Source organism: Euphorbia lathyris, chromosome 8, assembly GCF_963576675.1.
Source record: "Euphorbia lathyris chromosome 8, ddEupLath1.1, whole genome shotgun sequence".
In the NCBI taxonomy this organism is placed as follows: domain Eukaryota; kingdom Viridiplantae; phylum Streptophyta; class Magnoliopsida; order Malpighiales; family Euphorbiaceae; genus Euphorbia; species Euphorbia lathyris.
Genome location: NC_088917.1, coordinates 83,334,190 through 83,346,401, shown reverse-complemented (window position 1 = coordinate 83,346,401; position 12,212 = coordinate 83,334,190). Strand labels below are relative to the sequence as shown.

The 12,212-nt window shown below is 29.3% G+C and overlaps 1 protein-coding gene across 2 annotated transcripts; it reads right to left on the bottom strand.

Moving 5' to 3' along the window:
- Positions 1–1,503: 1,503 nt before the first annotated feature.
- On the bottom strand, positions 1,504–10,461 carry LOC136202597 (probable LRR receptor-like serine/threonine-protein kinase At3g47570). Of its 2 annotated transcripts, XM_065993319.1 has the most exons (5): positions 9,940–10,461; positions 9,598–9,669; positions 6,656–6,799; positions 1,995–3,980; positions 1,504–1,911 (listed from the first exon to the last, which is right to left on the bottom strand). In XM_065993319.1, exons 1-5 carry the CDS (start codon positions 10,421–10,423, stop codon positions 1,556–1,558), a joined length of 3,042 nt encoding a protein of 1,013 aa, XP_065849391.1. In that variant the 5' UTR covers positions 10,424–10,461; the 3' UTR covers positions 1,504–1,555. The 2 variants fall into 2 exon arrangements, with proteins under 2 accessions (XP_065849391.1, XP_065849392.1); XM_065993320.1 differs by lacking the exon at positions 9,598–9,669.
- Between the last annotated feature and the right edge of the window lie 1,751 nt (positions 10,462–12,212).

The following is a 12,212-nucleotide window of genomic DNA, read 5'->3' as shown; positions in this document are numbered from 1 at the left end:
TAGATGTTGAAGAGTCGTGATTGAAGTGTCGTGTCCATTGTGAAGGGTCGTATGCGCTGCGAAGAGACGTTTCTATCCACCCGAACGAACGCGTTTCTTGGAATTTAAACATGTGAATTTAGTGCTGCAAAGGCTGCTGATCTTACCGGGAATGAGAATGTGATTTTTGGTCTTCGAAATAAAGGAGAGAGGCACTGGACTTTAGCGTGTCGCGACCGAGAATTTGGGATTCTCGATCGTGACCCATAATTCTCTATCGAGAATTTGGATTCTCAACCGAAAATAGGAATTTTTCTCCCGTTTCTGACTTCGTTCTCATCTTCCTCGTATCGGTGTGCTGATTTCTTCGTCTTTTGGCTCCTAACTTAGGGTTTTTCCTTCGTTTTTGACCTCTTTTCATTCCTATTTGGATTTTACCAAATATTTAGGTACCTTGCATGAAAGAAACATATTCGGACGTAAAAGTACTCTAAATAGATATAAACAGCATGATTTCATAGCAAAACTGATGTAAATATTAATGATATTTTAGGTATATTTTGGGCTTAACAGACGATACGAAAACAAATGTTTGTCATGTATCTTGTGTCATGTGAAAGGGAAAATAACATAGTGATGTTCTCAATTAACTTATGAGCTTATTCCGAGACATGAAATCAACACTTGATAAATTTTTCTAGCGCTATTTTCCGACTAGGTAAATTTATCTTCCCCCTTTTTTCAATTTGTTTATGTTAGATATGACTGGTAATTTTAATGAGAAGGGTGGTTTAGTGAATTTGATCAACATATCCGGTGAGTTTAAATAATAAAGGGTAATGCAAAAATACCCATAATGTTTACAACAAGAGCAATTTTACTCCTAATATCTAAAATGGTACAATTTTATGCCTAATGTTGGCAGCCAGGAGCAATTTTACCGTTGACAAATTTGATCAATTTGAGAAATAATTCATCAAAGAAGTCTTCTCAATCATGAATCTTGTCATCAATGCTTCACATGTCAATCATTTTATCACTCATTAGTAGCAGATTACAAACATATGATTAGACGTAAAAAAAAATAAAAAAATAAAATAAAAAATACTATATTTTGTACGAGCTGGAAAAAAATTATATATTTTACCGAATTTATAAATATTAGTCTCTAATTCAATTATTACATCACAAAAAATATGAAATCTTTCTTTAGAACCAACTGATATGTAATTGGTATAGAATAAGAAACAAAATATATGTGTTACATAATAATATATGAAATTGACCCAACTTGTCAACGTTAGGGGTGAAATTGCTCTTACCTGCTAACGTTATGGATAAAATTGTTTCTGACTGTAAACGTTATTGATATTTTTACATTTTATTCCAAATAATAATAAGGAAACACTTTGCAAGACTATGAACAAAAATATTGAAACCAAGAAATACCGAGTGTTTAAAATTCTGTTGATACTATAAAGCTGATATTTATTTATGACAAATTGCTAGAATAAAAAAAATAAGTAAAGCATTAACACCATAAATTAATTTTAATATATGAATGATTACATACTTATTAAGTTAATTGAACATCATTGAGAAGCTTAACTTTGATCTTGTTGAGAGTAATTAGAACATCTTTGATACCAATCCTCTCCTTAGGTACATCTACACAACATTTTAAGGCTAAGTTCATAATTGAAGATGTGCAATCTATCTTAGCCAAATAATGTCGTTCGTTGACCCTAAGCAAATTGGGATCAACAAGTTGAGTGACTCCAGAAGGTACTGAATCTTTAACCCATTTCTTCATACTCATATCTTCGTTAAACATCTCATCCGTAGGCCTTTTTCTTGTGAAAGTTTCGATCAACAGAATACCAAAACTGTATATATCACCCTTTATAGAAACAAGTCCTTCTGATCCATACTCTGCATCAAAATTTGTTTTAATTAGTGTCGCACAATAAATTACTATTTCAAGTATAATATATATACAGAAAATCAAACATCACCTGGGGCCATGTATCCAATAGTTGCAAGATTTATAGTTTGTATGAAAGATTGATCTTCTCCGACGAGCTTCGCTATGCCAAAATCAGTTACATGAGCAACCACATCGTCATCTAGAAGGATATTACTAGGCTTCAAATCACAATGAACAATAGGAGTCATATAACCATGATGAATATATTCAACTGCTGATGCAACATCAATCATTATGTTCAATCTCTGAAAAATGTCCAAAAAGTAGTTGTGAGAATACAACCACTTTTCCAGGCTCCAATTAGGCATGAAGTCCATGACTAAAGCCTTAAATTCAGTGGTACAACAACTCGTGATTATTTTCACAAGGTTTCTATGTCGAATCTCACGCAGTACTTCACACTCCACATCAAAACTCCGGAATGCTCCTTCTAACTCCAAATTGAAAACCTTAACTGCAACGGACAAGCCATTTGAAAGATTCCCTCTATATACCGAACCAAAACTCCCCTTGCCAAGCAAATTCACCTCATCAAATTTATTTGTTGCCCGTTGAAGCTCATGAATAGAAATTCTTTGCCATATTGGTAAAGGTGGAAAATTCACTTGGTGAGTCAACAATCTTGTTTTCCTTTTCCAATGCCAAATTAGGACAACAATAACAATTCCAAGTGCCAAAGTTGTTAATACAATTGCAACCAGTGTTATCTTGATTTTCTTTGAATGGTTCTCATTGCTAGTTCTGCATGGATTGACTTGGAATTTAGGTGCCCCACAAAGTCCTTTATTTCCTATAAATGATTGGGTTGTTAAGTTCATAAACGGCCCTCCATTAGGAATTTCTCCTTGTAGTTCATTGAAGGACACATTAAAATCCTTGATATATTTTAATTTCTCTAGGGAATTGGGTATTTTTCCTGAGAGATTATTGAATGACAAATCTATGAATTCCAAACTTATAGCATCACCAAATGATTCAGGAATGGAACCCTCCAATCTATTATTAGATAAAGAGAGACGCTTTAGAGTTTGAAGGCATTCAAAGATGGGTGGTATACTACCTGATAATTGATTTCTAGACAAATCAAGTAATGTAATAGCTCTCAAACTGCCAATATCTATTGGAAGATCACCGCTTAAGGAATTTGATGATAGCTTGAGTTCAAGCACATCTTTAAGCCTCCAAAAAGTTGATGGAATAGTAGAATTGAGTTTGTTAGAATCCAAATAGAGCTTTCTAAGAGAACTGAGATTACCCAAACAAGACGGGATATTTCTAGAGAGCTTATTACCCCCAAAATATATGTCACTCAATCTCTGTAAACCACATAATTCAGTAGGTATGGACCCTTGGATTCTATTTAACTCAATATCTAATATTTGAAGCTTCCTCATTTTTCTAATTGTCCTAGGAATGAATCCTTTTAAATTGTTATCTCCTAGATTCAATGAAATCAAGCTAGTTAAGTTTCCAATTTCCTTGGGAATGGTTCCTATTAGTCCAGAACCATACATTTTAAAATATTCGAGGGAAGAAGATAGGTTTCCTATGAAAATTGGTAGAGTAGCCTTCAATGGATTGTTACCCAAGTCTAAAAATGTCAACTTTTTGCAATTCGTCAATGAGGAAAATAAAGTCAGTAAAGGTTGACTATTGAGTTGATTGTTCCATAAATTGAGAAATTGAAGCTTTCTTAAATTTCCAAGAGCAACTGGAATAATGCCAGAGAACATGTTTAAATCCAAGTCAATCTCAGTGAGTTTAGAGGCATTAGAGAGAGATATGGGAATAGGACCATGGAAATTATTGTCTCCAATATAAATTCCCTCAAGGTTGGGAAGATAGAGACCAAAACTTGGAGGAAGACTGCCTGAGAGATTATTAGTATCTAACACTAAATTCTTTAATGTTGTAATTTTAAAAATGTTGGAAGGAAGCATTCCATCAAGGTTGTTAACTCCGAGATATAGTTCCTCCAGGTAAGCAATGTTACCCATTTCAAAGGGAATGCTGCCTGCCGTCACAATTCATTTGAAAAATTCTAAATTAAAATTGTGTTTATAAAAAAATTCAACTAAAATTTGAAGGAAGATATATATTTAAACCCAATAACAAATTTAACATCTCATAAAAGTACAAATATATATTTGTCATTTTTCAACATGGTTTCTCCAAAGTTAAGAATTTTGGTTCATTGTATTATCCAAGAGTTATGTATGTTTCCTAAGAGTTATGTTGTTTCTTAAGAGTCATGTTGTTTTGTCCAAGAGTTATATATACTGCCTAAGAGGTGTGTTGTTTATTAAGACCCATGTTTTTTCTAGTAATTGAAATCTTCCTCCCTACTTCCAAACTTCAATTTTCTATCCAACTAGATTTCTTATTGATGAATGAACTTTACAATACACAAGGTTACTTGAATAACTTTTTAATAATAAAACAATTTTTACTAATGTAAAATTTTGCAATTCAATTGTATATAAAGTATATAATTTAAATGAAAAAGAAATATGATAAACTTGGTCTCTCATAGACTTAAAATGGCTGCAAATTGGATTTTCTATTAACTAGAATTATACAAAAAAAAATGGGTAATTAATTTATTAGTCCCTATATTTTGACAAAACACACTGTTTAGTCCCTGTATTTTCAAAAACACATGGTAAGGTCCCTAACCTTTTTATCAATGAACTGTTTAGTCCTTCCGTCTGTTTGTTATATTTTTTTTACCGTTTATGACTTCAGAAATGACTAAATTACCCTTTACTATTTACCTTCAAACTTTAGAAGAGAAAGTCTAATTTAAAAGAAGTTATTTGTATGGAGAACAAGAAAAAGAAAAGACCCAATGCATACGAATTTGAACGATTAAGAAGAAAATCAAGAAGAAGAACATTCAAAGTTGATTTCAGATGCATTAGAGTTTAAAGGAAATGAAAAGAAGATCGCAAATCCAAATTGACTAACAAAATCTTCATGAGAGTCTAACGGCAGGGACTAAACAGTTCACCGAGAAAAATGTTAGGGACTAAACAGTTCATTGAGAAAAAAGTTAGGGACTTTATCATGTGTTTTTGAAAATACAAGGACTAAACCGTGTGTTTTGTCAAAATATAGGGACTAATAAATTAATTACCCAAAAAAATTTAATAAGAAATGAATTAAGAAGAAGAAAGTGCAATTTGCCAATAGAAATTCTTTGAAGTTTATTCAGTTGTTTCTTTTCGTGTTCTGTAACTTAAATATATGAAAGAGTCAAAAAGTAATTTGTGTCCTCCAAATTTATAATTTTATAATTGCTTACATGTTATGTAATGGTTAATTTGTGTCTACATCCATGACATAGCCACAACCAACAATTTACAATATAATTATGAAAATCGGTTTAATGCATATATACATACCTAAATTTGGCAAGTTTTATCTAATAGCACCCTAAACTTTTAAAATAACATATCACATATTTATAGTTGACTTTAAAAACATATGACACACTTATAGTTAGTTTTAAAAATCTATCACACACCTATAGTTGGCTCATTCGGACCTCAATGCATATATACACACCTAAATTTGGCAAGTTTTATCTAATAGCACCCTAAACTTTTAAAATAACATATCACACATTTATAGTTGACTTTAAAAACCTATGACACACTTATAGTTAGTTTTAAAAATCTATCACACACTTATAGTTGGCTCATTCGGACCTCATGCACACAAAATCGTTGATTTTTCGTCTTTGACAGATGAGGTGGCATACCGAACGAATTCACGCGCTTTTCTTTTTTTCTATAACACGTATACCAACTTGTTCGTTAAAGACAAAAGATCAATGATTTTGTGTGTAGGAGGTCCGAATGAACTAACTATAAGTGTGTAATAGGTTTTTAAAGCCAACTATAAGTGTGTGATAGGTTATTTTAAAAGTTCAGGGTGTCAATAGACAAAATGTGCCAAGTTTAAGGGTATAAATAGACATTAAACCTATGAAAATCACACTAAACTAAGAACTTTCCTAGAAAATATATATAAAAAATTACTACAACTCTCTACCTAATGCTCATATAAGAAAACACATTTATAGTCACTAAATCTTAGCACTCAAGACAACTTGATGTCCAATTTGTTAGACTTAGTCCTTACTCCATATTTGTAAAATTTAGTCTTCAAAATTTTGATCTTTTGCACTTACGGTACATATTAACAAATTGGTTCAAATTGGTTAGTTAAGTTCCATTGATAATATGTAACTGCTAAGTAGGTATCAAGATTCAATACTTTGATATAAAATATATTTTCAATTGTCTCGATAATTTCATCATAATGAAGAATCAAACTAGATTCTAAAACATTTTATTACTAATAGAAATTTTGTGCTGGTAAATGAAAACCACCTCAACCAGATCAGAATAAAAAACCTGATAACAAAGTATTATTAAACGAAGTCCTTACTCCGTATGGTTAATATCTCCAAATTTTTGTAAATTGACAATAGACTTCTGAATTTCAACTTTTTCAAAGTACAGTGGGATAGTTAACTTTTTTAGACAGGTCTAGGGAGTAAAAGGTGTAATTAACTTTTAAGTATGTAAATGCAAGTACGTATAAAGATTTAACAGTTTCATATAAAATAGTAAAGATTGAATTTAGATTAATTCTAAAACATCTACGAGTACGGATAAATACCTGTCAATTTGTTTTCTCCGAAGTCAAGAGTCCTTAATGCGGTAAGATTTCCAATAGATGAAGGAATTTGACCACCAATGGAATTTCTTACCATGGCTAATGTCTCCAAATTTATAAGATTACCAATGCACTTTGGAATTTCTCCTATAAAAATCAAAGGATAAATTTGTAACTGATTAATTTAATTCATTTGTTAGTTATATATATATACACACACATGAGATTATAAGTAGAATATGTAACTGTAAATAGATGTTATCTATATGGAGTTATAGTTTATGTATAGAGTTACTTTATGTATAATTTAAAATATTTATTCAATTTTTCTGTTCATAGTCATAGAACTATGCTATTTGCAACATTCCAATTGAATCTTTCATAGGAGAATTAACTGTTCGACCAAATTTGGCTCAGTTCTACGATAAATTATTAAAGCAATCGGATCTTCTAATATATATGGAGGACTGTCCATATAAAAATTGATATATAAATAAATAAAATGATTTTTTAACTTGTCAATGTGTATACAACACGTATAAATTTTTCTATAGAAAATCCTTCATTTGAGTCGGAGAATCTGATTCCTCTAATAATGTATGCAATTTCATTAAATTTAAAATTATTCATTCTTAATCCTTAAGACTATAGAAATTTAATTTTATTGATTTCTACAAAAACATTTTATAGCTTTAGGAACTTTTGGTGAAGATAAAATATCCTTATCCACTTACTTTGCCTAGCCAACAACTAAAAAAATTGTAGCAACCAAATATAACAGATATATGCTTCTTTGATTAGCTTCTATTTTCCATTAATGTGCTATATTTTCTTTTCTAGATTCCGAATGAAAATTCAAAATCTGTTTAGGTCAATTAGTCTATTTTTAATATACTTATGTATAAAAGAACCTTCCTTGAAGGAGATTCATATTGTATGTCACTTTTTTTTTATAAAAAAAAAATTCACATTAAGTCCCTTGGTTGTCAAATTAGCTAATTATAAACATTAGTTAATATAAATTCACTTATTTTATTTGTGTTTAAAATTATATTTTTTTTTTTACAAATTGAAAATAAGATTCACTCATTTTATTTTTTCTCAATAATATCATATCACACGTATAAAAAAAATTATTTTTAAACTATTATAAATGAAAATCAAAATACATTTGAATTATGAGGGACTTAACAAAAACAAAAATAAAAATTTCAAGAACTTAATACATCAAAATCATAATGATTATAGATCTTATGATGCTTTTCAGGGCTGATCCTGAGATTTTAGAGGCCCGAGGGCGAATTACCAAATGGGACCCTAATAAATAAGCGGAAATTAAAAAAAAATAAGTAGAAAAGTAAAGTATATAAAAGAAGATTACTTAAAAATGACACTTTTCTTGTTACATTTAATAAAATATCTAATAAAAACATTTTATATTGCTTTAAGTACCCAATTTCTTATACAAAATGATGTCTATGAACATTTCTAGAAGTAAATTTCTTAAATTTAATAAATTATGAAATAGTTCTAATAGATTTTATGCTCTTTACAATACAAAGCATGATAACGGAAAAGTGAAAAACCAAATTTGAAAATCACATCATTTAACGAGGTTTAGCACCTAAGTTCTTGAAATTGGAAGATTTTGATACATTTTTCCGAAACTTCTTTTGAAGACCGAGTCAATCAGAATCTGATAGAATTTCTCAAAGACAACAAAAAAGATTATTAGTAATTGGAAGTTTCACAGTGAGGTGATTAGAAAACAAAATTGATTATATAGCTGATGAATTGAAATGAACTGCGGATGTAGGATAATATTACTGTTTAATATTCTTTGGGATTGGAGTGTGATTAAAAAAGGGAGAGATAAATTATAAATTTTTGTTGGGATTGATAGGTGGGAAAGATAATTATAGAAATACTTTGAGATAAATTAAGGAATTGATGCCCAAAGTTTTTATTAGGAAATTTGGAAAGAATCCGAGATAAATTAGGGAATTTAGAAAGACTATTTAATAACTGATGCCAACGTTTTTTATTTGGAAAAACTAATTTGGAAAGAATCTAAAGTCAACGTCAACTATATTTTTTTTTAATTTAATCAAGTATAATTTAATAGGTACTAATGCATCACTATAATTAGGGCCCTTCTCATCCTTGGGCCCTGGGCAGGCGCCCCTACTGTCCATGCTCAGGGACGGGGCTGATGATTTTTTCCATATTAATAGTCTCCAATGAAATCTCAAGAAATGTTATCTGTGTCTAATAAGATTTATAAAAAATGATTTTTTTATATAGAAAGCAGAATATTTAATCAAGCAAATGTTTAGTGTCTAAACATAACTTGAAGATAGATGAATTTGGTTGAGAATAAATACATTTGTTACCATATAATTAATATTTTTTTACATGTCAATTCAATATGTTAATCCATGTCATTTGAATTAATTTAATATAAATATCAAAAATTTACCAAATTAGTCATATATTTTATATAATGTAAATTTCTTCTAAATCCCAATAAAATGGGCTCTTATTCATATTTATTAAACACACGAATTATTATTTTTAAATATCATAAAACTCAACTTTTATTTCTATAATATATACCAAAAGTAATTAAAAACTTCAATTTCATATATATGTTAGTGTTTTAGGTTAATTTCATTATGTTTTATTTTACTATGTTTTTTTGTACCGAATTATACTTTTAATTTTAATTAAATTTTATATAAGTTTCACTAAATTACACATGCAATTCAGTAGGTTCACATGAATTTAAAATAGAAAATTGTAAGAGACAAAAGTTAATGCACGAATATGAGCAAATGTATTTGATGAAAGATTGCTGTTAGATTATCTATGGAAAAATCCAACCATCGAAGTGATGACACTAATTATGAGTAATATAAACAATTATTTATAGTAGATATATTGACCTTCAATATTATTGATTCCCAAATAAAGATGATGGAGTTTTGATAAGTTGCATATTTGTAAGGGAATGCCACCTGTAACGATACATGAAAATTAATATATGAAATTATTCCCATCATTAAAACATTATTTATGTCAATGGAGATTAAAAAGACGGTCATTTCATCCTATTGGGTAAAAAAATTCATCTTTTGTTAATGAAGTTTAAAATTGAACAATCTAGTAGACCTTAGGTTTAAGATTGCACCGTTGTACATTGAGACTAAATCTCCAAATTAAGCTTAAGATTGAAATGTTTTTACAACATGAAAAAAGGTAACAAATAAGGGAAAGAAGAAATTAACCTCCAAAGTGATTAGTGTCGAGACCAAGTAACTGAAGTTGGGAGAAAGATCCAATCCAAGAGGGGATAGTCCCAGTGAAAAGATTATATGCCAAGAGAAAAAACTTCAATCGGCGTAAATTGGAAAGTTCAACCGGCAAAGAGCCATGGAATGAGTTATTGAATAAAGAGAATGTGCCTAGGAATGAAAGGTTCCCAATTTGTGGAGGAACGGTTCCTGTTAATCTGGTGTTTTCAAGTAGTATCTTCGTAACTCTGCGATGACGAGTTCCACAAGTAATACCAATCCAATTGCACACTGATGTATCTTTAGACCAGTTTGATGCTAATAGATTTTGAGGATCATTAGTGATACGAGCTTTCAAGGCAAGCAACGCATCCTCATCAGCATTGATATTACTTATGGCTTTGCTTTCATCTATGCATTTCAGTAAACACATGAAACACAAAATAACTATGACTGAAAAAGAATTTATTTTCTCCATGACTCACTCAATATTGAGAAAGGTGTTGAGGAGTTGTTATAAAATAAAAGTATTTGAAACTATATATATATATATAGTTCCAATTTGAAGCAGTAAGTACAAAAAAAAAAAAAAAAATAATAAATAAAATAAAAACTCCTTAATGTCTATTATTCCCTTACCCCACTTCTTAGCAAACTTGACCACTGAAATTTCTATGAAAAACAATTAAAAGTATTATATTTAATAATTAAAAAAAAGTATTATAAATATTAATGAAACAGGTAAAGGCTATGCTTATTTTGTTTTTGACAAAGTAAGCCTTACTTTGTGTGTTTTCACCATTGGATTAATTTTATACTCCATCATCCAATGGTGAAAACATATCAAGTAATGGTACTTTGTCAAAAACAAAGTAACCATAGAAGGCATATATTATTTTAACTATGTATACTATTCATTCGTATACTACGTTGTAATATCAATTAAAAGAAAAGAAATTTTGGCAGTAACGAAATTAGATTAACATAATTAATTTTTTATAGATGAATTATCCATAGGTAACTATCTATTCAGTATGTGTGGTGAAGCTCTTAGCCTAGTGGTTGAGAGCTTACCTATGCCTTGGGAGGTCATGGGTTCGAATCACATCCAGGTTTGGTGGGGATTTTTCTTTCTTCTTTAATGTAAGCGCATTGTGCGCAAATTTTTTTTTTTAAAAAAAAAAAATATTTGTTTTTGTTAGTTATTTATTTGACAAAAAAAAAACATTATCAAGTTCTGATTTTTTATTTTTTATTCATTAAGGTCTTTATTTTATATTTTTGATCATATATAGCACTAATGACCAAAAATAATAATTTTGAATATAAAATTCGGTTAATAAATAGTTTTTCATTTTACCTGCATTTAAAATATGCATTTTTCACGGTTTTAGAGCAGTTGAAAATAGATTTTTATGTGTGTAACATGACTATAGGCAAACTATAAAACCTTATTTCAAACGGTAAAAAATATAATTTCAAACACAAATGAAATTACATATATATTTTTTACTAAATTAAATGTTTAGAACTAACTAATTTCGTAAGTAAGGTCTTAATGCAATAAAAAAACAAAAATCGGAAACTTAATGTATCCAAATAAAATATTAGTGGCTTAATGAACTAAAAACTGAAAAATTAAAGGCCTCATATAATGTTTTTTGCCTAATTATTTTTATGTGTTAATTGCAAATGCGGTTTTGTTCAAATATTCCTCCCATGCAGTAATAATTGTTGTTGTTTACTTGATTAATAATTACTAAAAATCTACGAAACTGTTTCAATTTATTGAGAAATTTGTTTGGAAAGTCTGATATGACAGTTAAATAACAGTTAAGCAAGTCTTACAAATTTTCGATACCACGTGATCAAAATTGATCTTGTTTAAAAACATTCGATCTAAGTTTACATTCGGTTTAATTGTTAGAGTTAGATTTGACATTTATTCCCGTTAAAATTAATTATATTTCTTAAATATTTGTGACTTAATCTTATCTACTTGTAAGAGATGCAGCATTCGAGTTTAATTATGTAGGGCTTCTTAAATTAATTATCATAAAGTAGTTTGGTAGCCAGCCATCTACAAAGTTTTGAATTTTCTATTAGCTGGTCATTTAAGCAAACTGTACATCCTTGAAAAATGAAAATTGGGGCTATGAAAATTAATTATGAAGCTTGCGGACTTGGATGATTAAAAAGATGTTTGAAGACTAGAAAACTAATTATGAAATTTGATTCTAAGAATTTTTTTTTTTTTTTTTCTGAAG

Excerpts from the sequence above, each read along its gene's own strand:
- LOC136202597 (XM_065993319.1), bottom strand. The coding sequence starts at position 10,423 with ATGGAGAAAATAAATTCTTTTTCAGTCATAGTTATTTTGTGTTTCATG. Across the intron at positions 3,981-6,655 it reads CGGAGAAAACAAATTGACAG|GCAGCATTCCCTTTGAAATG; the intron begins GTATTTATCCGT and ends TTGTGACGGCAG. Across the intron at positions 1,912-1,994 it reads TATTGGATACATGGCCCCAG|AGTATGGATCAGAAGGACTT; the intron begins GTGATGTTTGAT and ends ATTTTGATGCAG.